The sequence below is a fragment of the Cetorhinus maximus genome, chromosome 6 (assembly GCF_964194155.1).
Source record: "Cetorhinus maximus chromosome 6, sCetMax3.hap1.1, whole genome shotgun sequence".
NCBI lineage: Eukaryota > Metazoa > Chordata > Chondrichthyes > Lamniformes > Cetorhinidae > Cetorhinus > Cetorhinus maximus.
In genome coordinates this window covers 6600409-6625317 of record NC_135884.1, presented here as the reverse complement: position 1 = coordinate 6625317, position 24909 = coordinate 6600409, and the positions used below count along the sequence as shown (strand labels likewise).

Below are 24909 nucleotides of genomic sequence, written 5' to 3'. Positions count from 1 at the left end.
GTCGCATGAGGGGACATGTCTGAATAGTTTAATTCTTTCTTTTTTTTCAAACTTTCATTTTGATCTTAATCTCCCTGAGGCAGCTCCGTGCCTCAGGGAGGTTTCTGCACTCTTTCAGGTGACTCTCCCTCCTCCCCCCACCCGCACAGGTTAGCGCTGAGCCCTACCGGGCGCGCGTCACACTGGGCGGGCCTTAACTGGCCCACCCATGTAAAAAAGGCAGCGCACAGCCAGCCAATCGCGGGCGGCGATCAGCTCCACGCCTGCCCACGTCCAGTCCCAACCGACCCGCCCGACAGGGAGAAAATTCTCCCCTTGCTCCCGCCTCCTCTCGGAATAAATCACGCCACGCAGAGCAACCGAGTTTTATTCGTGTTAATGGTGTTGGCGTTCAGCTCCCGCGATGTCTCTGAGCTAAGAGAAAGCAGAGTACAAGCTGTCACAGCCAATTGCTTTCCCATGTTATGAGCATCACGCTGCAAGTGCACCAAGAGGGTGACTGACAAACAATTTCTTACTGTCACCGCGCCACCTCCCACCCCAGGATCTCAGGAAAACTAAACAACAGGAGCTTTCCTCTCGTCTGAAGACGCTCACCCGGCGCTGCCTGGGTCCCCATCACTGCCGCGGCAGCCGCACCCGAGGTTTGACGGCGGCTGGTGCATGGTGCTTGTTGCTGACACGGCTGCGCCGCTCAGTGGCCGCTCCTCTCATGAACTTGCACAGAGCCTGCCGGCAGAGAAACAAAGAGAGAGGAAGCAGACCTCACTCTCTCTCTCACTCTCCCTCTCCCCACAGCTAAAAAAAAAAACACTGCATTTTGAAATTCACGCATGCGCCGTCCATCTGCTGTGAGCGTGCCCACGAGCAGCGACATCATCGGCGCATGCACCCTCGGTTACAGGGCAGGCCGTGATAATGCACGCGGCATCTGTGTGTAGTGACATAATTGGCGCATGCGCGGTGGTCCTGGCAGGTTGGGTGCATCATGGTGATAACATTGCACACTGCTCCGCGCATGCGCAGAAATGCATGAGCAGAAATGCATGTGCAGATATGCATGAGCAGGAATGCATGCACAGACATGCATGAGCGGACATGCATGAGAGGACATGCATGTGCAGAAATGCATGAGCAGACATGCATGCGCAGACATACATGCGCAGAAATGCATGTGCAGACATGCATGTGCAGACATGCATGCGCAGAAATGCATGTGCAGACATGCATGCGCAGAAATGCATGTGCAGGCATGCAGACGCAGAAATGCATGCGCAGAAATGCATGTGCAGACATGCATGCGCAGAAATGCATGCGCAGAAATGTTGTCGACGGCCATTTGCGTTGGCAGGAGTTAGTGTAAAATATATTACACTGCCACCCCACTTTTAAAAAATTATACATTAAGCTATACATAATTTCCCAAAATACAATAGGACTAAACCAACATCAACAGTATCTGAAAATTTAACAGGTTGAGTTTCATATTTGTTTTTACTGTGATCACAATCAAAACATATATGACCAATACTGGCAGAGCAATTTACATGTAAATAAAATTATTTTCCTTAACACCAGTATGTGCTTAACAAAAATATCATTCGAGAAGAAATAATGAAAGGAACAATTTCCTCCTCCTTCCTTCCTACATACTTTCAATTAACCTACCTGACTTCATTCTCTTTCCGCCTGGGCATCCCCTTCCATTTCCATTAGCTGGACTCTGCTCTCTCAACACCTCTGACTGTGTCAAATCTGAACTTTGACTCTGACTACCAGCTCCACTCAATAGTTGGGACTGTCATTTTGACTGGTTGTCTTAATCGAAGACCCTGGTTCACTTTTATCTACTAGTAGATTCTGTAATACCAGCAAACCTCCATTTTCTTTCTGACTTTCACTTTGGACTGTCAGAGGAAATTGGGTTATGCAAGGTTTCTCCTGCTCTCCCTTTGTCAGCGCTGACCCTCCGACAGTGCAGCACTTCCTCAGTACTAACCCTCTGACAGTGCAGCACTTCCTCAGTACTAACCTTCTGACAGTGCAGCACTCCCTCAGTACTGACCCTCTGACAGTGCAGCACTTCCTCAGTACTAACCTTCTGACAGTGCAGCACTCCCTCAGTACTGACCCTCTGACAGTGCAGCACTCCCTCAGTACTGACCCTTCGACAGTACCGCACTCCCTCAGTACAGACCCTCCGACAGTGCAACAAACCCTCAGTACTGACCCTCTGACAGTGCAGCACTCCCTCAATGCTGATCCTCTAACAATGCAGCACTCGCTCAGTACTGACCCTCCGAATGTGCAGCATTACCTCCGTACTGACCCTCTGACAATGCGGCACTTCTTCAGTACTGATCCTCCGACAGTGCCGCACTCCCTCAGTACTGACCCTCTGACAGTGCAGCACTCCCTCAGTACTGACCCTCCGACAGTACAGCACTCCCTCAGTACTGACCCTCCAATAGTGCAACACTCCCTCTGTACAGACCTTCCAACAGTGCAGCACTCCCTCAGTACTGACCCTCCGACAGTGCAGCAGACCCTCAGTACTGACCATCTGACAGTGCAGCACTCCCTCAATGTTGATCCTCTAACAATGCAGCACTCTCTCAGTACTGACCCTCTGACAGTGCAGCACTCCCTTTGTACTGACCCTCTGACAATGCAGCAGTCCCTCAGTACTGGTCATCTGATAGTGGAATGTTCGCTCAGTATGACCCTCCAATTGTACAGCACTCCTTTGGTACAACCCTCCGACAGTGCATTACTCCCTCAATATTGTCCCCCCTCCCCACCCCCGAGCAAATGTTCTACACATCACTGATAGAGTTTCTCTCCAACCTTCATTAGATATGTGAATGCACCTAGTCTCCAATCTCCAATCATGTAGTTCTCCTTATCGCTTCGCTGGTTTTTCACCATGACCTTCTGACCAGCACTGAACTCCCTAATTTTCATGCCTTGTGTATCATGATTCATATTCACATTGTCTTGCTTTCCTCTTACTTTGCTATTGACGTCAGGCTGAAACAAACAAAACCTTGTCTTTGGAACGTGTTTAAACATTAACTCATAAGGTGAGCAACCTGTTGTGGACTAAGGGGTTATTCTGTAAGAGAACAGAAAATTGTCTAGCCTGCGTTGAAGAGAAACATGGAAATGAGTGCCTAGCTCGTCCCCTAGCAAGTACTCCTGCAAAGCCCTCTTCATGATCTGGACACTTCTTTCTGCAGCACCATTTGATGCTGGGTGATATTTTGGTTTTAGAGTGTGTTTGACTCCATTCCTACTCAGCAACATTTCAAACTCTTCTGACATAAACTGTGGAACATTATCTGACACCAACACCCTTGGCGACCCATAAATGGCAAACCAACTTCTCAATCAAAATCTCAATCGTTTTGGCTCTTGTGGTATTGGGCATAGACTGAACATTTATCCACTTGCTATTGCAATCGCCCAAAACAAGGTACTCTTTCCCTTTCACCTCCAAGAAATTGACATGCACCTGTCCCCACAGTTTTCCTGTGTTTGACCAAAGGAATGAAAAGATCATTTCTTGGATCATTTCTCATTCTGAGACGCACTTCACGACTTTTCACCAGGCTCTTCAATAGCTCGATCTACCTTTGGGTAGCTTCCTGCTACTTCTTTGATACAGACTGTCCTTGTGTGCGGAATAATGATTCTCAAACCTCAGAGGAGACAGCCTTGATCTACACTCTGTTCATTTCTGTGTGTGTGAAATACTCTTGCAATTTCTCGGCATCACACTCTCTAGGCCAACCATTCATGTCAAAAATTGAGCACTTTACTGAGCACCTCGCCCTTGTGAGTTTCTTCACTAATTTCTCTGGCAGACGATGGCATGTTATTTGTGAATGTAAAGTAATTCACCAGTAATTCAATGGCTAAAAATGAATCAGTCCTCACCGCCATGAAGTGACACTTGTGTTTTTTTAGCTTTGAAGCCATACTTGAAGTCGATCTTGGACTTTGCTGAACCTGACAATGTGCTCTTTTTTTTGGTCTGCTATTTAGAATGTTACCTAAGAAGCAGCACACTCCTTTCATCCCTCTTTGTACCTGACCCACGACACTCTGGGACACCGAGGGATCAGGGGGCAACTGATTCCTGTTATAAAATAACTCAGCCCAGGTTTATCACGACCTGGAATTCCATGTGGGTATGATCGACTTTACCACAGACGTAGCACTTTGACTGGAAACGGGGGCACTTAAATGGTTGGTGGCCACCACAGCCACGACCAGTGTTAGATTTCTAACTTTGAGACGGTGAAGCTGTTTGCTGTTGCCTGGATCTTTCTGAAATCCAGCGGACGTCCTGTGCGACTCAGGAAAACAAAACTCCCTCGCAATTTGCAACTACCTCTTTCTGCCATTTCCGTGGCTGTGGCCTCATTGCAGGTCTCCTTCCAGCTCAGCTTAATGCCTTTGTTCAAAAGCTTGGCCTGTATTTTATTGTTCTTTAGGCCTCCTACAAATGAGTCTCTAAGGTTGATTTCTTAAGTTCGTGCCATACCCACGATGATGAGAGTTTCTTTAACTCAAGAATGTCATCTGCAACCGCTTCCTTTGATGGAACACAACTCTGAGTACAATTTCATTCTTAGTCGTGCCATAATATGACTCCGGGATTTCATTAATTTCAGCATGGACAATTGATCTACAGTCCCTCAAACAACATTGGTTAAAAACTACATCAGAAGCATTTAGCCCCATCATGGTGAGGAAAACATGTACTTTATCCTCATCTATTTTATTCACTTTCAGCCAAATGTGTAACCTCCATCTGTAATTACACCAGTCCTCTTTGTTAGGGCTGGATTCCCCATGGCCCCTGAATAAACCTTCAGTGCCATTTTTTTTCCTTAATTACCAACCATGCGGACTCACTGTGTATTCGAATACAATGTGTACACAAGGAGAAATCTTTCAAATTGTTCAAGCTTCCTCAAAATCAACTTTAGGAGTTCCGAAAATGTATCACAACATTCTTCAACCCTTAACTACTCAAATGAAATGCAAAAGAAAATTCTATCCCACCCTCCTCATCATCTTTCTGTTGTGTATTGTGCTGAGTAAGACTTAACACATACAGCAGGCAGCCATTATTGAACTAACTTTATTTACACCTCCCAAACAGAGAGGGCAGCAGAGAGGGCTATATAACAAAATGCTCGGCTGTTACAAACGTGTGACTTTACATATGGGGAAAGGATTCACCAGCTGGGTCTCTTTATTCTTGAAAAAAGAAGGGGTGACCCAATAGAGGGACACAAAGTTATGAAAGGTTTTGATAGAGCAGTACAAAGAAAATGTTTCCTCCTGTGGGGAAGAGCATCACTGGAGGCCATCAATATAAGATAGTACCTAAGAAATCCAATAGGGAATTCAGGAAAAGCTTCTTTAGCCAGAGAATGGTGATAATGTGGAACTCACTACCACAGAGAGTAGTTGAAGTGAATAGTGTAGATTTATTGGGAGGCCAGAGAAGTATACGAGGGAGAAGGGAATAGAGGATTACGATGATAGGTTTAAGTGAGAAAAGATGAGAGGAGGCTGGAGTGGAGCATAAACACCAGCATGGACTGGTTGGGCCAAATGGCCTGTTCCTGTGTAATGTATCCTATGTAATCCTATCTAATAGCGGAACAGACTCGAGGATCCTATTCTGCTCCTGTTCCCACCTGCCCAAAACTCTTCGTCACAGTTTTAAACTGAGATCACTGGCCGGTTTATCCATTGCTGTTGTTCGACCAGGTGTCTAGATCATTCCTGAATCTTCTTGCATTTCCACCTTTCCTCTTCTGGTGGGACTGACTTAGGCCAAGGGTGGGGGAACCTATGGCCCGTGGGCCGGATCCAGCCCGTTGGCTCAATTAATCCGACACCCAGCAAGATTTCTAAAAATATAGATCGATGACATTTGATTTGGATTAAAAGCGTCAGCTAAACTATTAAAATAACATTTAAGATTATAATGCCCAAATTCAGCCATTGTATTAAACAATGGGTGAGTTGAACGTTTCTGTGTTCTCTCTTAAAAACCAACTTAACTTTGTTTTTTTTAATGTGTGTGTGTGGCCCGTGACTGGTTTTGTCAATGTGTTACTGGCCTGTGATAAGATAAAGGTTCCCCCATCCCTGACTTAGGGCTCTGGTGGAATCTCTATAGACCCTGTGGCCATTTAGAACTCACTTGGTCTCTTTTTGATAACCAGCCTTTGTCGCTGTTTGTTTTATTTTCCTGCCTTCCCCACCCCCAATTAGAATTAAATCTGAATTTTACAATTTAATTTTCCCAAGAACACCCTCAGGAATGTGAACGGAGCTGAAAATCGAACTACTTCACACCTCCGTGGACTTGTGCTTGTATGAAGGCACTTGCTAACTCTCGATTCCTCTCCTCCCCCCTCTTCTTTCATACCTTGTAATTCTCTTCCCACTTATCGGATCCATCTTCTTTCACTTGGCGCTCTTCCTTGCCATTTTTATTTTAACCACTTGCCTCGACAGACAATTCCCATTCACACATGCCGTTAAAAGAGACAGAGACACTAACTGAACGAGGCAGGTAGTGGAATGGATGTACTAGGGGAATTCTCTGGAGACCTCAGATGGACTGAATTTAATTATAATCTGGTTAATGGTAATTCATTGCGCTTCACCAGGGCTGGGCGGTATTCACGTTATTCAGCGACAGTCAACAGTTACTAAATAAAAAGTGAACTGGAGTTTGTTTTTTGTCTGCCAGTACTTAAGCCTGGACCATCTCAAAAGCAGGAGAGAAAAGTGGAGAGATTTAGGGAGGCAACTCCAGAACTTGGGGCAGAGGCAGCTGAAGGCAGGCCAATGGTGGTGCAATAAAAATTGGAGGTGCAAAGGAGGCAGAATTGGAAGAGTGCAGAGATCTCGGAGGCTTATAGGGCTGAAGGAGATTACAGAGATAGGGCGCATCAAAGTCCCTTGGAGGGCCAGGAAGAGGAGGGTGAGAATTCTAGAATTGAGGTGATGCCTCAAACACAAGTAACCATAAAAAGCCAGCGAAGGGAACAGGATAAATGGCTGAGATGACTCAATGAGTTTCAGGAGAGAGTGAAGGAACTGGGGGAGGTGGGGATGGGGGGAGGTTGGGTCGATAGAATTGACCTAATGGGAAAGGGTTAGGGTGCTAGGACATGAACAGCCTTTCTTGTGGTAACTTTAAGCATGAGTCAACCTGTCTGCCTCTGTCCAGGTGGGTGTTACAAGACTGTAAGGGGAACTCTGTGGAACTACAATTAAAAGCAAAATACTGCAGATGCTGGAAATCTGAAATAAAAACAGAAAATGCTGGAACAACCCAGCAGGTCCAGCAGAATGTGTGGAGAGAGAAACAGAGTTACCGTTCCGAGTCTGTATGAAGAGTCGTCTGGACTCCAAATGTTAACTCTGTTTCTCTCTCCACAGAGGCTGCCGGACCTGCTGGGTTGTTCCGGCATTTTCTGTTTTTATTTCTGCGCAACTACAATCCTGGACAGATGAGAGATGAAATGGGGTTGAGGGCTCTTCTTTATTTGAAGCCACCTTGAGAGTATTCTCCAATCATTTCTTTTTTTTCCAATTTATTCCAAGTCTGCAATTAAGACAACGAGAAAGTAGCCAACTTTCTGCTCCCGACAGCAGTAACACTACCTGTGAGTTGCTTGCTCTGTTCAGCCGCAACCTTTCCCCTCTCAAGCTCTGGAGAACTCGCTTACATGACTGAATACTGCAGTTACTGCAAATTAGGAGTCCTGGGATTGTACATTAATGAGTTCCAGAGTGAGTCAATGCTTCACATCTTCTTACAAGGGGCCTGTGGGGCTGACGACGGGAATCGCAATTGAAAGTAGGCTGCAATTTTAATGCAGCCAGCACCAATCTCCTGCCAAGACAGTTCACATTTAGAGGAACTGAGAAATTCATGTTCTGTCAGTATGGAATGTTTTATTTATTATTTTCCAACCTATGGTGTATTGCGTCTTCATCTCTTTACACATTTACTGAAGGAGACTTTCTGGATCGTAGGAACTGGGTTAGGCCATTCAGCATCTCCAGCCTGTTCCACCATTCAGTGAGATATATCTCAACTCCATCCGACCTGCCTTGGCTCCTGACCCCTCAATACCCATGGCTAGCAGCAAATCTTATTGGTCGTAAGTCCACGCCCAATATGGCCAACCCCACTTTTGGGACAGGCCTGGTGGTCAGTTGATTGTTCCGAGCGAGGGGGACATCAGACAATGGACAAAAAGGAATGCCCACCATTGATCTGCCAATAGTGGCCCTGTGAGGGGAATGGGAGAATTATTCCACAGTCCATTCCTTCTCCCTCCTCTCCTCTCGCAAGAGGGCAGATCACTCGAAGTAATGAAACACTTCATTCCTCAACACAACAATGAACATCACCATCTTAGAGCTGGTTAGACAGAGGTTTCATCACATGATCTTACCTCCTCCAACTGCCCCGCCCAATCAAGCATTCTCCCTCTCCTCCCCATGTCCAGTAAATAAAAGTGTGAAAGGAAATCTTTTACTAAGCTTACTTTTACGCTGCAATTATTTTAACCCCTGTGTTGCTCTTTGAGGTTTGTAAACTGACTTAGGAACAGGAGAAGGCCATTCAGCTCCTCGAGTCTGCTTCACCATTCAATTACACACCCCAACTCTGTTTTACTGCCTTTCCTCCCTATTCCTCGATAGCCCGACCCAAAAAAATTCCATCCACCTCAGTCCTAAAAGCTCCATTTGTCCCCAGTTCCAATGGTTTGTAAAAGAGGGAGTTCCATACCTCCTCTCTCTTTTGTGTGAAAAAGTGTTTCCTGATTTCCCTCCTAAATGCTCTCATATCTAATTTCACATATGTCTCTCCTTCTTGGTTCACCCACCAGAAATTTCTCCATATCTGCCCTATTGAATCCTTTTAACATGTTAAACACATCAGATCACCCCCTCAATCTCCTAAAGTCAAGGGAATACAAAGCCTAGTCTACGCAACTTGTCCAACATAATTTAGCCCAGTACCAAATCTGGTGATCCACACATGCCAATATGCTCTTCCTGAGTTGCAGTGCCCAGAGCTGGACACAGTACTCTAAATACAAATGCAGCATAACCTCCACCTTCTTGTATTCTGCAAGCCAAGGTGAAGTCTTTAGATGACAGCAAAATTGTGCACTAAAAGCTGGGGCGTGCCGAAAAGATGCCACTGAATGATGTCCCTACCACATCTCTGAAATATGCCAAGTGGCAGTATTATGGATAACCTGATGAGCAATTGGGCGGCAGGTGACATCGGTGACTATGTGCAAAGACCAAGCTGAAGAAAAGCTCTGTGGATGGTTGTGTGGTGGGGGGGAACCTATTTCCCCTTGACGATGTCAGACTCACCTCCTCAGCAGCAGTTTTGGGTGGTTTTTGCTCTCCAGGTTCTTTTCAATCAGGTCCGAGAGGAGCTGCTTGAGGACGCCAGTGGCGTACTCCATCTCGCCCTGGAGCGCCGTCATGATCAGCGATGCCACATTGCCCCGGTCACGCATCGAGAAGCTTCGCTGAGCCTCCAAGGTGCGGATGAAGGTCAGAAGGAAGACCTTCTTGTTGAGCAGCTGCCCAAACAGAGTAAGGGCCTTCTCCACGTTAGCTGTCACCTTGGAAAATAAAAGCAAGGAGCAGTGAGCTGCCGAAACCCTCAAGGCACAGATACACAAGGTGTTTCAAAAAAAGAAAACTGACTTTGCAAGACCAACATTTATTGCCCATTCCTAGCTGCCCCGAGATGGTGATAATACAACTGAGTGGCTTGCTTGGTCATTTCAGGGGACAGTTAAGAGTCAATCACATTGCTGTGGATCATGATCACGTGTAGACTGGGTAAGGATGGCAGATTTCTTTCCATAAAGGACATTAGTGAATAATCCAAAAATCTATTCATCTAAGTACGCTTGTCTCTGCGCTACAGTTCCAAAGGCACTGATTCCCCCTGGTATCGCAGCCTTGTATGAGTTCAGAGGTCCCACTTTAGATAGCCAGGTGGTGAGGGATAGAATTGGAGCCTCGTCTCTACACGCTTGCAGAGATACACTTTAGAAATATTCACCTCCAACCTAACAAACCACAGTCTGCACCTGCATAGAGGAGCACAAGTGAATTCCCAGTTAAGACCCATTGCGTGAATTCAATTAAACAAACAATTAACATACAATTAACATCAGAGATCACTGACAGCACTGGGGAGCAATTGCAACACTGCCCAGGTTGATCCTGTCTGCACCCAACACACACACACAGCTGTTTGCACGGGTCGTTGGACTTCCAACAATTTTCCACAGAAGCCTCGAAGTGACTGCGGGAGATGATTCAAATTAATCTAAAGATGACAACTTGGAAAGCTGTGGTTTTCAATCCCCTATGCAGGGATTTCGCCACTCGCAGAGGAGTAGGGACACAGGAACTAGAGTAAATCATTCAGCCGCATGGGCCTGTTTCACCACTCAACGAAGCCGTGGTTCTGTATCTTTACTCCAGCCTTCGGCTTGCAAAATCCATCGGTCTCGGGTTTATAATTACGAATTGAGTGGGCACCTTCAGCTTTTTATGGGGAAAGATCTCCACGCCCTGCGTGTGGGAGTGTGAGGAGTATGGGTAACAGGTACCGCCATTAGACCTGTGATCACTCTTCCATAACTCAAACGACTTCAGATATGAGCGTGACGCTTTTACTCATAAAACACACTGCAGAATGTTCAAGGAAGAGCCTCGACAGCCTGATCGCGCCCGGCTATTCTGATGTCACTGGTCTAATGTCGACATCTTACATTGCGATTCTCATGAAATCCAGGCAAAGGGACAAAGTCCACAGGATAGAACATAAGAACGAGGAGCAGGAGTAGGCAATTCAGCCCCTCGAGCCTGCCCCGCCATTCATTACGATCATGGCTGATCTCATTTCGGCCTCAACTCCAATTTCCCACTCTCTCCCCCATAACCTTTCAACCCGTGACTAATTAAAAATCTGTCTATCTCCTCCTTAAATTTATTCAGCTTCCCGGCATCCACTGCACTCTGAGGTAGTGAATTCCATGACCCTTTGAGAAAAGTAATTCCTCCTCATCTCTGATTTAAATCTACCACCCCTTAGCCTAAAACTACGGCCTCTCGTTCTAGAATGCCCCACAAGGGGAAACATCCGCTCCACGTCTACTTTGTCCATCCCCTTTAGCATCTTATATACCTCAATTAGATCTCCTCTCATCCTTCTAAACTCTAGCGAGTATAGACCTAAACTGCTCAGTCTCTCCTCATAAGACAAGCCCCGTATCTCTGGAATCGATCTAGTGAACCTCCTCTGAACCGCCTCCAATGCAACTACATCCTTCCTCAAGTAAGGGGACCAAAACTCCCACTAAGGCTGAAGAGAGCTGTGGGGGGGGGGATGAAGTAAATCAGGGAAATAGTGGCCAGGTGACACTGTGCTTGAGCATTATAGAATGATACAACACAGGGGGGGCCATTCGGCCCATCATGTCTGAGCCAGCTCTTTGAAAGTGTAATCCAATTAACCCCATGTCACCTCCCAAAGCCCCGCAATTATTTCCCCTTCCAGTAAATCCATTACCCTTTACCCTTTCAGGCATTGCATTCCAGATCACAACAACTCAACAGTAATTATTTTTGTGGCTTATATCTGGAGGAGAATTGGCTCGGCCAAGAACTGCCTTCTCTCTGTCATTTTTCTCTTGGTTTCCTGCCATTTCATTTTTAAACAAAGGGAGCGAAGGCAGTCTTGAGGAATGGAACACTCTGCCACTTTTTCCAAAAAGCTGCTTATGTTGTCACTCTACAATGCACTTTACCCCCAGACTCAGAACGACATTCGAAGTCTGTCTCTTGCAGAAGGGAGACAGGGCTGGGGGGGAGGTTTTGAGTTTTAAGCTTCGAGGTCCTGGAAGGGAGCGAGTTACTGGGTGAAGCGTCCGAATTTCAACGCAAGTGAGAGGTGGGCCCTCTAAGGGCAGTTAGGGACGGGCAGTAAATGCTGGCCTAGCCACGGCGAAGCCCCACATCCCACGAGTGGATAAAACAAAAAACCTCCATGGCCTTGAGCACCGGGTGATCCTCGATCCCTGGGAAAAGGACCCTCATGGCGTACGTTCGGTAATCGAGGAACGGGATCCCAGCACCATCCAGCTCACTGGTGAGTTCGTGGATATCAGTCTGCAGCTCGGCAAAAGCTGAAAAAAAAAGAGAAGAGGGCAACGTGAGAGAGGATGGTGCAGAATATTGCAGCACGCGAGGCCATTCAGCCCATCAGGCCTGTGATGGCCCTTTGAGAGAATTCTCCAATGCGTCCCACCACTCACCCCCAACCCCCGCTCTTTCCTCGCTGTCTTACGAGTTATTCCGGTACCAGTGTTTATCCAATTCCTTTCGAAAGTCACCACTGAATCTTGCAGCGCACTCCAGATCACAACAACTCTGCCTCGTGTAAACGTAATTTCCTCATCCCTCCAAATAAGCAAAACCGAAGCAAACTTCTAGCCATCTGAACAATCTGTCGCTAAGGACTAAAAGCGTGCAGGCACTCGCGTGCGCACCGTGAAAGCTCCTGGACAAACCTGCGGTGGCACTGAATGCAGGTCAAGACATCAGAACAGTGGCCTCCCACGGACGAGTTATGAAGATAGATTGCACACCCTTGCCAGGAAAGACAGAACTCTCCACACTTGATGCGCGGGCTGTAATTTTAATTTGCTGCTGCGAATTAGAAACATAAAGGCCACAGCCCAGTCCTTCACCCAGAAGAGAATCCATCCCAACAAAACAGGTTTTAACGGGAGAAAAAAAAAAGATGGAATTTGTCAGGGGGAAGATAACAAAAAATGGAAAATCTATGCCATGACTGCGGGGAGAAGTGATTCATTCTGGAGTAGCCAGCTGAGATAAGGCTCGGCCCAGACATCCGGCCTACCCCTCAGGCTTCACAAATCCTCAAGAGAAGTTTTTCATCTTTTACCATCCCCCCCCCCGCCCCCTTTGATAAGGACGTACAGAAACTTGATTTTTATTAGCATCGTCCAAGCCTTCTCTGTGCCCCTCTGCTGAAATCCTGTGCTTTCATTATCACGCTGAAGTGAATCATTGATAATTCTCCCCGTGACACGTCTCTGCACTGAAGCGCTTGAAATTTGCTTGCAAGTCTTCTTTATTTCTTTTTTTTTGAAGTGGTGAGGTTTATTGTGTTTGTGTCGGCTGTGGCTCAGTTGATAGCAGTCTTGCCTCTGACTCAAGGTTATGGGGCCAAGTCCCACTCTAGGACTTGAGCACCAAACTCAAGCCTGACACTGCAGTGCAGCGCTGAGGGAGTGCTGCACTGTCGGTGGGGCCATCTTTCAGATGAGGTGTTAAACTAAGGCCCTATCTGCCTGCTGGGTTGGACGCAAGCGACCCCATGACACTGTTTCAAAGAAGAGCAGGAGGAGTTAGCCCCAGAGTCCTGGCCGACATTTGTCCTCCAAATCTCATCGCAAGAACAGGTTATCTGGTCATTGTCGCATTGCTGTATGTGGGAGCTTGCTGTGTGTAAATTGGCAGCTGCATTTCTGATTTTACAACAGTGGCTACACTTCAAAAGTACTTCACTGGTTGTAAAGCACTTTGAGACATCCAGGGGAAAGCACTATATAAATGCAAATCTTTCCTTCTTTACTACACGACAATTAAATTGACATTGTGTGAGGTGGGAAACCTAAAAGCTCTAAAAAGGAGTGTGTTGCTCCCTATCTTTGAAGAAATCACGGCCTTGCTCCACACCCACTTGAGTTGCCGACCCTCCAGGGTGGTACTGGAGTCACCAAGAATTAATCTCGTGGACGCATTGCCAGGAGCAAAATCCTGGGAGAGGGAAACATACTGGCATTTGGAAAAAAAAAAGTCTTTCACCCCTTTCATTTCACAATTTTGTCCATTGGTTCCAAAACCATTTGGAAAGGGTGGGGGAAAAGTGGTTGCTTAACCGGTAAAGGCAGCTGCAGGCCAGAGGACATCAGATGGAAAACGTCAGGAACATGTCCAATCAGAGTTCGCCACACTATATGGCCCATATCCATATCATGCCGAATTTCGACTTGAATTTGAACTTGATTAATTTCATAAAATAATCTTTGACTTTTGGTTTAAAACACTCAGTGATGTGCCTCTGAGGGTTAGGGCAAGAGGTGCAAGGTGGGTGGGGAGGGTGAGATGTGAGGAAGAATCTTTTCACACGCGAGTAGCAATGATCTGGGAACTCGCTGCCTACAAGATGGGGTGGGGGGGGGGGGGAAGCCAAGATGATGAATGGTTTCTAAAGGAAATTGGATGGGCACTTGAAGGGAATAAACTTGCAGGGCCATGGGGATAGAGCGGGGGAATGGGACTGACTGGATTGCTGCACCAAGGGCCGGCCTGGGACTTCGATGGGCAAAACGGCTTCCTTCTGTGCTGTAATGACTCTATCGTTCTATGTCCAATTCCCATCTTCGGGGCACTGTGGCTGGCAACTTCAGCAGAGACGTCAGTAAACCAGAAACGGAGAGAACGTGCAATTAGGATTTGTCTCTTAGCTCCAGTGAAACCTCCTGAGAAACCTCTAAATCACTCCAGAATATTTAACAAGGACCTGTGGTGCCCTGAGCTCAGCAGTCGGAGCTTCATTATGTGAAGGTTCTGGGGCTTTCTATCCACACCATGTTACATATTTTGTCATTTTCCTTTTTAAAAGCATTATTAACAAGCTCTGGGCAAAGGGGAACAAGAATATTTTCCAAAGAAATGGTATTCAGGGAGGCAGGGAAACATTCAGAATTTTGTTCAGTATTATTTGGCGAGGTTAGCATTTTCTGTACATCCCTTCTTACTCTAGGTAGCACCATCCGTAGGGGAACAGAGGAGTTATGATTTGGATTTTAATAAAGTAAAGGGGGGGGGAAAGAGTTCCCAGTGGCAGAAGGCTCAATATCGAGAGGATACAAATTTAAGACAGTTGGCAGAAGAACCCAAACGGAGAATTCTTTCTTACGCACGAGTTGTGACCTGGAAAGTGCAGCCTTAGAGGTTGGTGCAGATTTAACAGTAACTTTCAAATAGATAAATACTTGAGGCGGAACATTTTTGCAGGGCTCTGGGGAGAGAGGGCAGGGTATGGGAATGAATTGGATAGCACTCTGAAAGAGCTGACGCAGGCTCGATGGGCCGAATGGCCTCCTTTTGTGCTGTATCGTTCTATAATGCCATAACTCTCCTGGTATCCTGAACGGCAAGTCCTTCAGCCAATAATCCTCAGGCAAAAAAAAAATCACACTGCCGCTTGCAGGAGTTTGCTGTGCGCAAATTGGCTGCCATGTTGCAATAGTGACTACATGTCAAAAGTCCTTCATGGGCTGTGAAGCGCTTTGGGGCATTTTGAAATTGTCAAAGGCGCTATAGCAATGCGCATGCTTTATTTCTACTTCTTTTAAGGGCGTGGTGTCCTTGGGCCAAACGACCCCCTTCTGTGCTGTGCCACGGCTCCAATATCACAGACCAGGCAAGTGCTAGGTTCAAATTGATCGGCTACCCCCCGCCCCCACGACCTTAAAACCTACCTCTTTGACCAAGCTTTTGGTCACCTGGCCTAATATCTCCTTACAGGGCTCGGCGCCATATTTTATTTTATAATTATAAGTGAAACTCCTTGGGATGTTTTATCACTTTAAATACAAGCTGTTGTTGACCTCATCTGCCGAGCATCTGGACAGTGCAGCAGATCTCAGAAGCCCCCCCGGACACACGGAGGTTGTAATGAGCCTTCTCACTACCCCTTTGAAAGTGTTTATTGGGCCCAGCTGTGATGCTTCCAAAAGCCAAACTGCCTTGACTTCGCTGCCCAGTCTGAGACGTGCTGATAAGCCGGAGGGCAGGTAATATCCATGGAGCTGCAGCCAAAGCCACCATGTGGGGTAACTGAGGCGAACAGGATAGATGTTTACATGGGGAAGCTGGATAAGCGGGAAGGAAGAGAAGCTTATGTTGAAGAAGCGAGGAGACTCCACGTGGAGCATTAGGACCAGCACGGACCACGTTTCAGGGCTGTAAATACAATGGAATTCTGCACCCTCGGAGCAGTGAAAATGAGAGGCAGCAGGAATAACCGGCCAGAGGGGATGTGTTTTCCAAGTGACGGGGGACTGATGGTTCAAGCTCCTACCTTCCTTGCATTCCAGAGCCACCCGAGACTCCAGGTTGTCCATCTGTAGCTGCAGCCGCTTCAGCGTGCGGTCGGCATCTCGCGACTTCCTCTTGTAGGCGATGAGCACGATGACGATGATGAGCAGCAGCAGAGCCCCCCCTCCCCCGATCCCCAAGGCAGCCGGCATGGTGAGGAGGCTGTCCGAGTAGATGTGCAGGACTCCTGGCGAGAACTCCAGACCTCCCACCTTAATCTGCAAGAAAAGAGAGAGAGAGAGAGAGAGAGAGTTACACTTTGCGCTATCATCCCTTCCGTCACTTTGTGCCTTCCACCCTATCAGAATGTTGACTCATAGTTGGAACCCATCCGTTAAGCACAAACTTGACCAAGGCTTTCAATTCACTCACTTCCATCAATCTTTTGTTCCCTCTTCCCTGGTTGGGGCAGAGTTCCATAAGGAAAAGACAAACTTGCATTTATATAGCACCTTTCAAGTCCTCAGGACATTCCCAAAGTGTTCTGCGGCCAAGTACAGCTGCTTCCACAAACGTGGAAACCAATTAGCCCTCGGCTGGATCCCACAAGTGGCATCAATGACCACTCGATCGTTTTGTGAAGGTTTGGCTGACAGATGCTGGGCGAACTCTTATCTGCTCTTGTCTGAATTACTCCGTGGATGGGCTTTCTACGCCCACCTGAACGGTCTTAATGGCCCCTCTGAAAGACGGCAACTCAGAGAGTGCAGCATTCTCTCAGTATAGCGCGCTGAAGTGTCAGCCTAGGTTATGTGCTCAAGTCACTGGGATCCTGGTACATTAATGGGCACCAGGCCAGGTTCCTCAATCTCAGATACACCGTCATAACTGAGTGAGAGGAAGTCAGACACTGAAGAGAATGCCACCCTCAGGGAACCCCCTCGTAGCCATCTTTTTAGCATTGGCAAAGTCCCAGTAACATGCTCACCAACCTCAATCGAATCTCTTTTTTAATCTCTGAGCCACCGTGGTGTGGAAACGAGAGAAAAGCAAAGGAAAAAAAAAAAGACATTTAAATTAACTGCTCTTGTGTCAAACTTAGATTCTAACAAACTTGGTTGGTGAATTTAGGAAACGTCTTGTACTTCTGCAGCGCAAGTCTTCAGGGCCTGTGAAATATGCCATGCAGTTTGGCGTCCCACGCCTCTTGCCACAATCCCCACGTTCCCACGTTTCCTGTGAAGCAACGGAAGAACGGAGCCTTCCGACAAATGGGGGATGACCGTATCCACTCCAACATTCCTGAAGATCGATGAGCCATTTGGGAACCGGCGGAGGATCTGCTATCAAAAGAAATTAATGCTACAGGGAATTGGGTAAACTAAATTAAAGGGGACTTAGCGTACGCAGTCCTAATGAATTAAAATCAGCGCCACGTGCTTCGTATGAGATGCAACAGGATGGAGTGCAGTACCAGGCGAGGCATCTAATTGAGGCTGGCCTGCCTGTTTAACGGCTGTGAGGGATTCCATCACACAGCATTGAAGAAAAGCAGGGACTTAAGCTGGTCTTTCATCTGACTGACGTGTTGTGGGACCCAGCTGTGCAGGAATTGGCCGACATCATCGCAGCGATTACACTTCAAAAGTGATTTGCCGGCTATAAAGTACTTTGGCACATCCTGTGGCCGAGAGTCTAAATGCAAGCTCTTCCTTACTCGACAGCACAGGCCAGGCTTCCCTAAAATGAATAAAAAGTTGACACTTCTCTGCACTGCGCAGCAACCAGACGGCCTCACTGATTAGCCCGCTTTCTTCGACTGACCCTGCACACTGGAGATAATCGCGGTGACAGTGGGTTAGAGAGGAAGGAGGGAGCGAATGAATAAATGAAGCCTTTAATGCACTTTACTGTCTAGTTCACAGAGGGACAAGATCCAACATCTGCAAGAAAGCACAAGCCCAGTCGTCATGTTCAAACGCCAGTCTCGATTAGCCACGTCGCTGCAGCACAGCACAGGCACAATGGGCCAAATGGCCTCCTTCCGCACTGCCTCATTCTATGATTCTACCCCGGTGTGATCCATTTGGATTGTGCAGTTGGGTTAGCCAGGTGTTTATCTGGGGTAAGAACATAAAATGCTGGAAACGCTCCAACGTCAGCAAAACTGAAACATTGACTCTGTTTCTCTCTCTCCACAGAAATTGCCTGACCTGCTGAATCTTTCCGACATTTTCTCTTTCTATTTCAGGCCTCTAGCCAACTGCAGCATTTTCCTTAATCTTGAGCGAATGCTCAGAGAACTCACTCAGAGGACGGAAAGGGGGAATAGGGAGGTTTGGACCCATATAAAAAGAATGGTATGAGATAATGCATGTGGCCTAAGAAATATAAGATAATTTGCAAGCATGACCCTGAGTTTCCTGTTGTTTGTCATTTCAATTCTCCGCTGTGCTCACACTCTGACCTCTCTGTCCTTGGCCTGCTACAGTTTCAATGAAGCTCAATGCAAACTCAAGCCACAACAACTCATCTTTCAACTTGACATCTACAACCTTCTGGACTCAACGCCAAGTTCAACAATTTTAAATCATAACTTCTGCTTTTGTTTTCTATTTTTTTTTTTGCTTGGCTTTGGCTTTTTTTCTGGTTTTATCCCTTCCTTTGCATTTGGATGGCTGCTATTCAGCCATTTACACCTCATCTGGACACATCTTTTCTTTCTTTATTCTACCCGTTACTACTCCCTTTGGCTTTTGTGCCATAAAACCTTTTGTCATTTAATCTCTTCTGCCCTTTACCCTATCGGACCTTTCGTTTTGATCTATCTCCAATTTTACTTGCTCAAAACCTATTACATTTTCTTTGTGCCACTATCAGCACTGTCTTTAGTCTTTAACACTGCCATTAACACTCCCTTTGTCTTGTGTCTATGACATCTTTGTCAATCTCTCCTGAGCTCCCACCCATCCCTGACCTTCTATTTTCTCCACCTGCTCCAACCCCTCTCTTCAACAGTACAAAATCCATCACGTTTCTACCTCTCTTCAGCCCTGAAGGAGAGTCATACCGACGCGAAACGTTAACTCTGTTTCTCTTGCCACAGATTCTGCCAGACCTGCCGAGTTTTTCCAGCATTTTCTGTTTTTATTTCGGGTTTCCAGCCTCCGCAGTATTTTGCTTTAACCTATTACATTTCTATCTTTCCTCGGTTCTGACAAAGGGTCATTGACATGAAACGGCAACTGTCTTTCTCTCCGCTGATACTCCTCGGCCCGTTGCTTATTCCCAACATTCTTTCGTTTTTATTTTGCTTTTGAGCGGGTGTGGCTAGCGTCTATGAAATAATGGTTTCTTCAGAATGGGCGGCGAGGAGCCAAGGCACTGGAAACCCCTTTCTTTTCCCGGAAAACTAGCACATCATCAAATGGTTAAGCACAAATGGTATTTTATGAATTCCTTAGAGACTCATAATTCTGTTACTAATTAAACCATTTGATGAAAACAGTACCATATGGGGACACGCGCACTCACAGAAATAATAAGAAAGTCCGAGTTCACTGCAAGAATTTATTTATTCAGCGTGCGCTGGACCCATTACCCTAACGGCAGGCAGCCAGTTAGAAAGGCATTTTGTCGAGCAATCCACTTTCTGCTAAACATTAAGCTGAAGGTGAATCATTTTAGATGACCCTCCTTCACCTCCACCTGCTTAAATAGCCACAGCGCCATCTCAGAGTGAGGTAAGTTCAAGATTGGGTCACTCTAGTCAGCTGCAGATAAACGGTTGACTGACTCGAAGCTTAATTACGATTCAGTCGCAGAATTCCAACGGGTTAAAATTCATCCCCGTTCACTCTCTGGAATCCCAAGGGGCCAAAACCCGTCCACCTTTACTCCCAGTCTGCCAGATTCAGGTTAGCCGTTCCTGTTGGCTCCTGTTGTAGAGGATTCCAATACTCAAATCCCTTCCCATTCACTCCCCTCGTACAGGATTCCAAAAGCACTTCTTATCTCCTTAATTAACCAGAGAATCGTGGAATGGTTAGGAGACAGAAGGAGGCCATTTGGCCTGTCGTGTTCACGCTGGCTCTTTGCAATTCACCTAGTCCTAACTCCCCTATCTTTCCCCCATAGCCCTGCAAACCTTTTTCTTCAGGTGCTTATCGGAAGTCATGTTTGAATCTGCCTCCACCACACTGCCAGGCAGTGCATTCCAGATCCTAACCACTCCCTGCCGCCATTGCTTCTTTCCTCAATCACCTTAACCTGGTTCTCGATCTTTCCGCCAATAGGTGTGGTTTCTCCCCATCTACCCTGTCCAGACCCCACCCCGCTCCGTCGTGATTTCCATTCTCTATCAAATCTCCTCTTAATCTTCTCTCCTCCAAAGGGAACAGCCCAAAGGTTCCCCAATCCATCCACAGAGCTGAAGCCCCTCATCCCTGGAACCATTCTCGTGAATCTTTTCTGTGCCCTCCCTAAATGCCTTCACATCCTTCCCGAAGTGCTGCGCCTAGGACTGGACACAATCGTATTGCACAGGATTGTAATGAATTAAAAGACTTCACTTTCACGCAAACTGTAGAAGATTCTAATGAGCTAAACTGCTCCCGCAGACGCTGATATTGTTTTGGGTTCCAACAGCCCAAATCCCTATTGACGCCAAATATCTGGAACCTTTGATTCAAGCCATCAAATATTTGCAGGCAGCAGTGCATTTTACAAATCCAAGCACTTTGTGCACAAAACAAAGGCATATGTTTGTTGAGGCTTTTCTTGTTTTAGCCCTGGATGGAATTGCTGAGTGAAGAGTTTAAAATCCTCACCTCGCTACAAAGATTTGCAAATTACCCATTTTTAATCCAGAGTTTTAGAGCCAGATTCACCCAGGCAGAAACTAAATGACTTCACAAAGCGTTTACGCATTTATCAGGGGCTGATCTGCTCTTCCTGACTAGTCTGACAATCTCTCTGTTCATGTGATATTGGCTTCTCAGCACTGGAATAACAGCAACAAATCAAAATCAACCTAATTTGGCATGTTCAGCAGATGCCAGAAAAGAATAGCTGCGATTCTGTGTGAACGTGTCACACAGGAGAAACATGGCACATAAAATATTCATTGGCACAGAGAGGACGGAGCATAATGATCAGCAGACAATGTTTGCACTGCCTACCTGTTCAAGTCTGCGCAGGTACAATAGAGTGGGCAATCACTTAATCCTGATATAAGCCATTTAAGTAGTCACTGTGATTCAGTGGGTCAAACCCTTGAATCTGAAGGCCATTAGCTCAAGTCTCACTCCAGCGATGTAAGCAGAGAAATCTAGGTTGACACTCCCAGTGCAGCACTGAGGAGTGCTGCACGGTCACAGGTACAGTCTTTCAGACAAGCTGAAAAATCATGGCCCTGACCTCTTAGCTGGACATAAAAGATTCCAAGAAGTGAGTGTTCTCCCAGGTGTCCGGACCAATATTTACATTTTTTAATTCATTTTTATGGGGATGTGGGCTTTGCTGGCTAGGCTAGCATTTATTGCCCATTCCTAATTGCCCTTGTGAAGGTGGTGAGCTTCTTGAACTGCTGCAGTCCATGTGGTGTAGGTACACCCACAGTGCTGTTAGGGAGAGAGTTCCAGGATTTTGACCCAGTGACAGTGAAGGGACGGCGATATATTTCCAAGGCAGGATGGTGAGTGACTTGGAGGGGAACTTCCAGGTGGCGGTGTTCCCATCTATCTGCTGCCCTTGTCCTTCTAGATGGTAGTGGTTGTGGGTTTGGAAGGTGCTGCCTTAATGAGTTTCTGCAGTTCATCTTGTGGATGATACACACTGCTGCTACTGTGCATCGGTGATGGAGGGAGTGAATGTTTGTGGATGGGGTGCCAATCAAGTGGCCTGCTTTGTCCTGAATGGTGTCAAGCTTCTTGAGTGTTGTTGGAGCTGCACTCATCCAGGCAAGTGGGGAGTATTCCATCACACTCCTGAATTGTGCCTTGTAGATGGTGGTCAGGCTTTGGGGAGTCAGGAGATAAGTTACTCGCTGCAGGATTCCTAGCCTCTGACCTGCTCTTGTAGCCACAGTATTTATATGGCCAGTCCAGTTCAGTTTCTGGTCAATGGTAACCCCTAGGATTCAGTGATGGTAATGCCATTGAATGTCAAGGGATGTTGGTTAGATTCTCTCTTGTTGGAAATGGTCATTGCCTGGCACTTGTGTGGCATGAATGTTACTTGCCACTTGTCAGCCCAAGCCTGAATATTGTCCAGGTCTTGCTGCATTTGGACATGGACTGCTTCAGTATCTGAGGAGTCACGAATGGTGCTGAACATTGTGCAATCATCAGCAAACATCCCCACTTCTGACCTTATGATGGAAGGAAGGTCATTGACGAAGCAGCTGAAGATGGTTGGGCCGAGGACACTACCCTGAGGAACTCCTACAGTGATGTCCTGGAACTGAAATGATTGACCTCCAACAACCACAATCATCTTCCTTTGTGCTAGATAGGACTCCAACCAGCAGAGAGTTTTCCCCGATTCCCATTGACTCCAGTTTTGCTAGGGCTCCTTGATGCCACACTCTGTCAAATGCAGCCTTGATGCCAAGGGCAGTCACACTCACCTCACCTCGGGAGTTCAGCTCTTTTGTCCATGAACCAAGGCTGTAATGAGGTCAGGAGCTGATTGGCCCTGGCGGAACCCAAACTGAGTCAGTGAGCAGGTTATTGCTAAGCAAGTGCCGCTTGATAGCACTGTTGATGACCCCTTCCATCACTTTACTGATGATGGAGAGTAGACTGACAGGGTGGTAATTGGCCAGGTTGGGTTTGCCCTCTTATTTATGTACAGGACATACATAGGCAATTTTCCACATTGCCGGGTAGATGCCAGTGTTGTAGCTGTACTGGAACAGCTTGGCTAGGGGCGCGGCAAATTCTGGAGCACAAGTCTGCAGTACTATTGCCGGAATATTGTCAGGGCCCATAGCCTTTGCAGCATCCAGTGCCTTCAGCTGTTTCTTGATATCATGTGGCATGAATTGAATTGGCTAAAGACTGGCATCTGTGAGACTCCGGCTCGGCACTCAGCCTTTCTTGCTGAAGGCTGTTGTAAATGTTTCAGCCTTATCTTTTGCACTGATGTGCTGGGCTCCTCCATCATTGAGGATGGGGATATTTGTGTAGCCTCCTCCTCCAGTGAGTAGTTTAATTGTCCACCACCATTCATGACTGGATGTGGCAGGACTGCAGAGCTTAGATCTGATCCGTAAGTTGTGGGATCGCTTAGCCCTGTCTATCACTTGCTACTTCTGCTGTTTGGCACACAAGTAGTCCTGTGTTGTAGCTTCACCAGGTTGATACCTCATTTTTAGGTATGCCTGGTGCTGCTCCTGGTATGCCCTCCTGCACTCTTCATTGAACCAGGGTTGATGCCCTGGCTTGGTGGTAATGGTAGAGTGGGGGGTATGCCGGGCCATGAGGTTACAGGGTGTGGCCTCATGCTGTTGCTGCTGGGGGCTGAGCTGCTGTTGATGGCCTTATCAGTCAGAAGTAAAGCAGATTATTTGGTCATTTTTGCATTGCTGTTCATAGCTCCAAAGAAGAGTCATATTGGACTCGAAATGTTAACTCTGTTTCTCTGTCCACAGCTGCTGCCAGACTTGCTGAGTTTTTCCAGCACTTTGTTTTTATTTTCTATTTGTGGGATCTTGCTGTGTGCAAATTGGTTGCTGTATTTCCTACATTACAGCAGTGACTACACTTAAGCAGTTCACTGGCCAGCAAACAGAGTTTGGACCTCCTTAGGTTATGAAAGGCATGTTGTATTTGGTTTGACCATCCTTGTTACAATTATTAAATTACTCAGCAGAGCCCCCCCAACTCCAGTGCCTCTCCTGGTTTGGGAGCATCTGCAAACTGGAATTTTGTGTCAATAGGCACTACATCAGCCTGTTTCCAATCTACTAGCACACTGCCATTACCCTCCCCCACCGCCCCGCCATCCCCAAGCCCCCCGACCCCCTGACCATCCCCCCACCATCCCTCCCCACCCCAGCACCACCCTATCACAGTGTCCACAGGCTCTGCCTGTGCTTATTACTGCCCCATGTTATATTTAGTACTCAGGTACCATCCTAGGTTTCAAAGCTGCTTTCACACCGTTGCCCTGATTTGGATTCAGCACCAGCGAGACGCTGTCCACTCAGTTTGAGGCAGGTCCCTGGGTCTTCTGCCTCGCCTGTAGTTTGTTGCCCCAGCTGCAGACAAAGGCCGGATGAACAGGAGCCGGCTCCTGGATCGGGGGCAGCACAAACAAACAGCCCGATTGGTCCACGTTGGTGCAAACCATCCTGCTCCAATCACTTTCCCCCCTTTGTCGAATTCTGAGGGTTTTCCTGAGGCAGAGAAAGGGCAGAGCGTGCACCCACCTGTACCCACCCCCCCCCACCCCACCTTCCCGAACTGCCCCCACCCTCCCACAACTTTGCTCCCGGTCTTATGCCATCTTATTTTGTCGGGGGGGGGGGGTAAAACCAGGCTGAGGCTGGGATCGCCGGAACAGGAATGGGCTCTTCAACCCTGTGAGGCTGTTCCTTCAGCGAGACCATGGATGGTCTGCACAATAACTCCATCCAGCCAGCTTGGTCCCATAATCCTCAAGCCCCCTGGGCAG

At 47.1% G+C, this 24909-nt stretch overlaps 2 protein-coding genes across 2 annotated transcripts in view; one reads left to right on the top strand and one right to left on the bottom strand.

The window, feature by feature from the left end:
- The window catches only part of LOC144681411 (plexin-A1-like), a 66745-nt gene extending 46338 nt beyond the window's left edge, over positions 1 to 20407 (bottom strand). The window contains exons 1-4 of the mRNA XM_078543005.1: positions 20378 to 20407; positions 16274 to 16508; positions 12139 to 12281; positions 9442 to 9698 (exon numbers count right to left, since the gene is read on the bottom strand). Of these exons, the coding sequence (XP_078399131.1) occupies positions 9442 to 9698; positions 12139 to 12281; positions 16274 to 16508; positions 20378 to 20407 (665 nt within the window). The remainder of the gene's footprint in view (positions 1 to 9441; positions 9699 to 12138; positions 12282 to 16273; positions 16509 to 20377) is intronic.
- A 4103-nt stretch (positions 20408 to 24510) lies between these two features.
- Positions 24511 to 24909, top strand: part of LOC144681409 (uncharacterized) — a 119587-nt gene continuing 119188 nt past the window's right edge. Inside the window, exon 1 of the mRNA XM_078543004.1 lies at positions 24511 to 24570. Within this exon, the coding sequence (XP_078399130.1) occupies positions 24511 to 24570 (60 nt within the window). The remainder of the gene's footprint in view (positions 24571 to 24909) is intronic.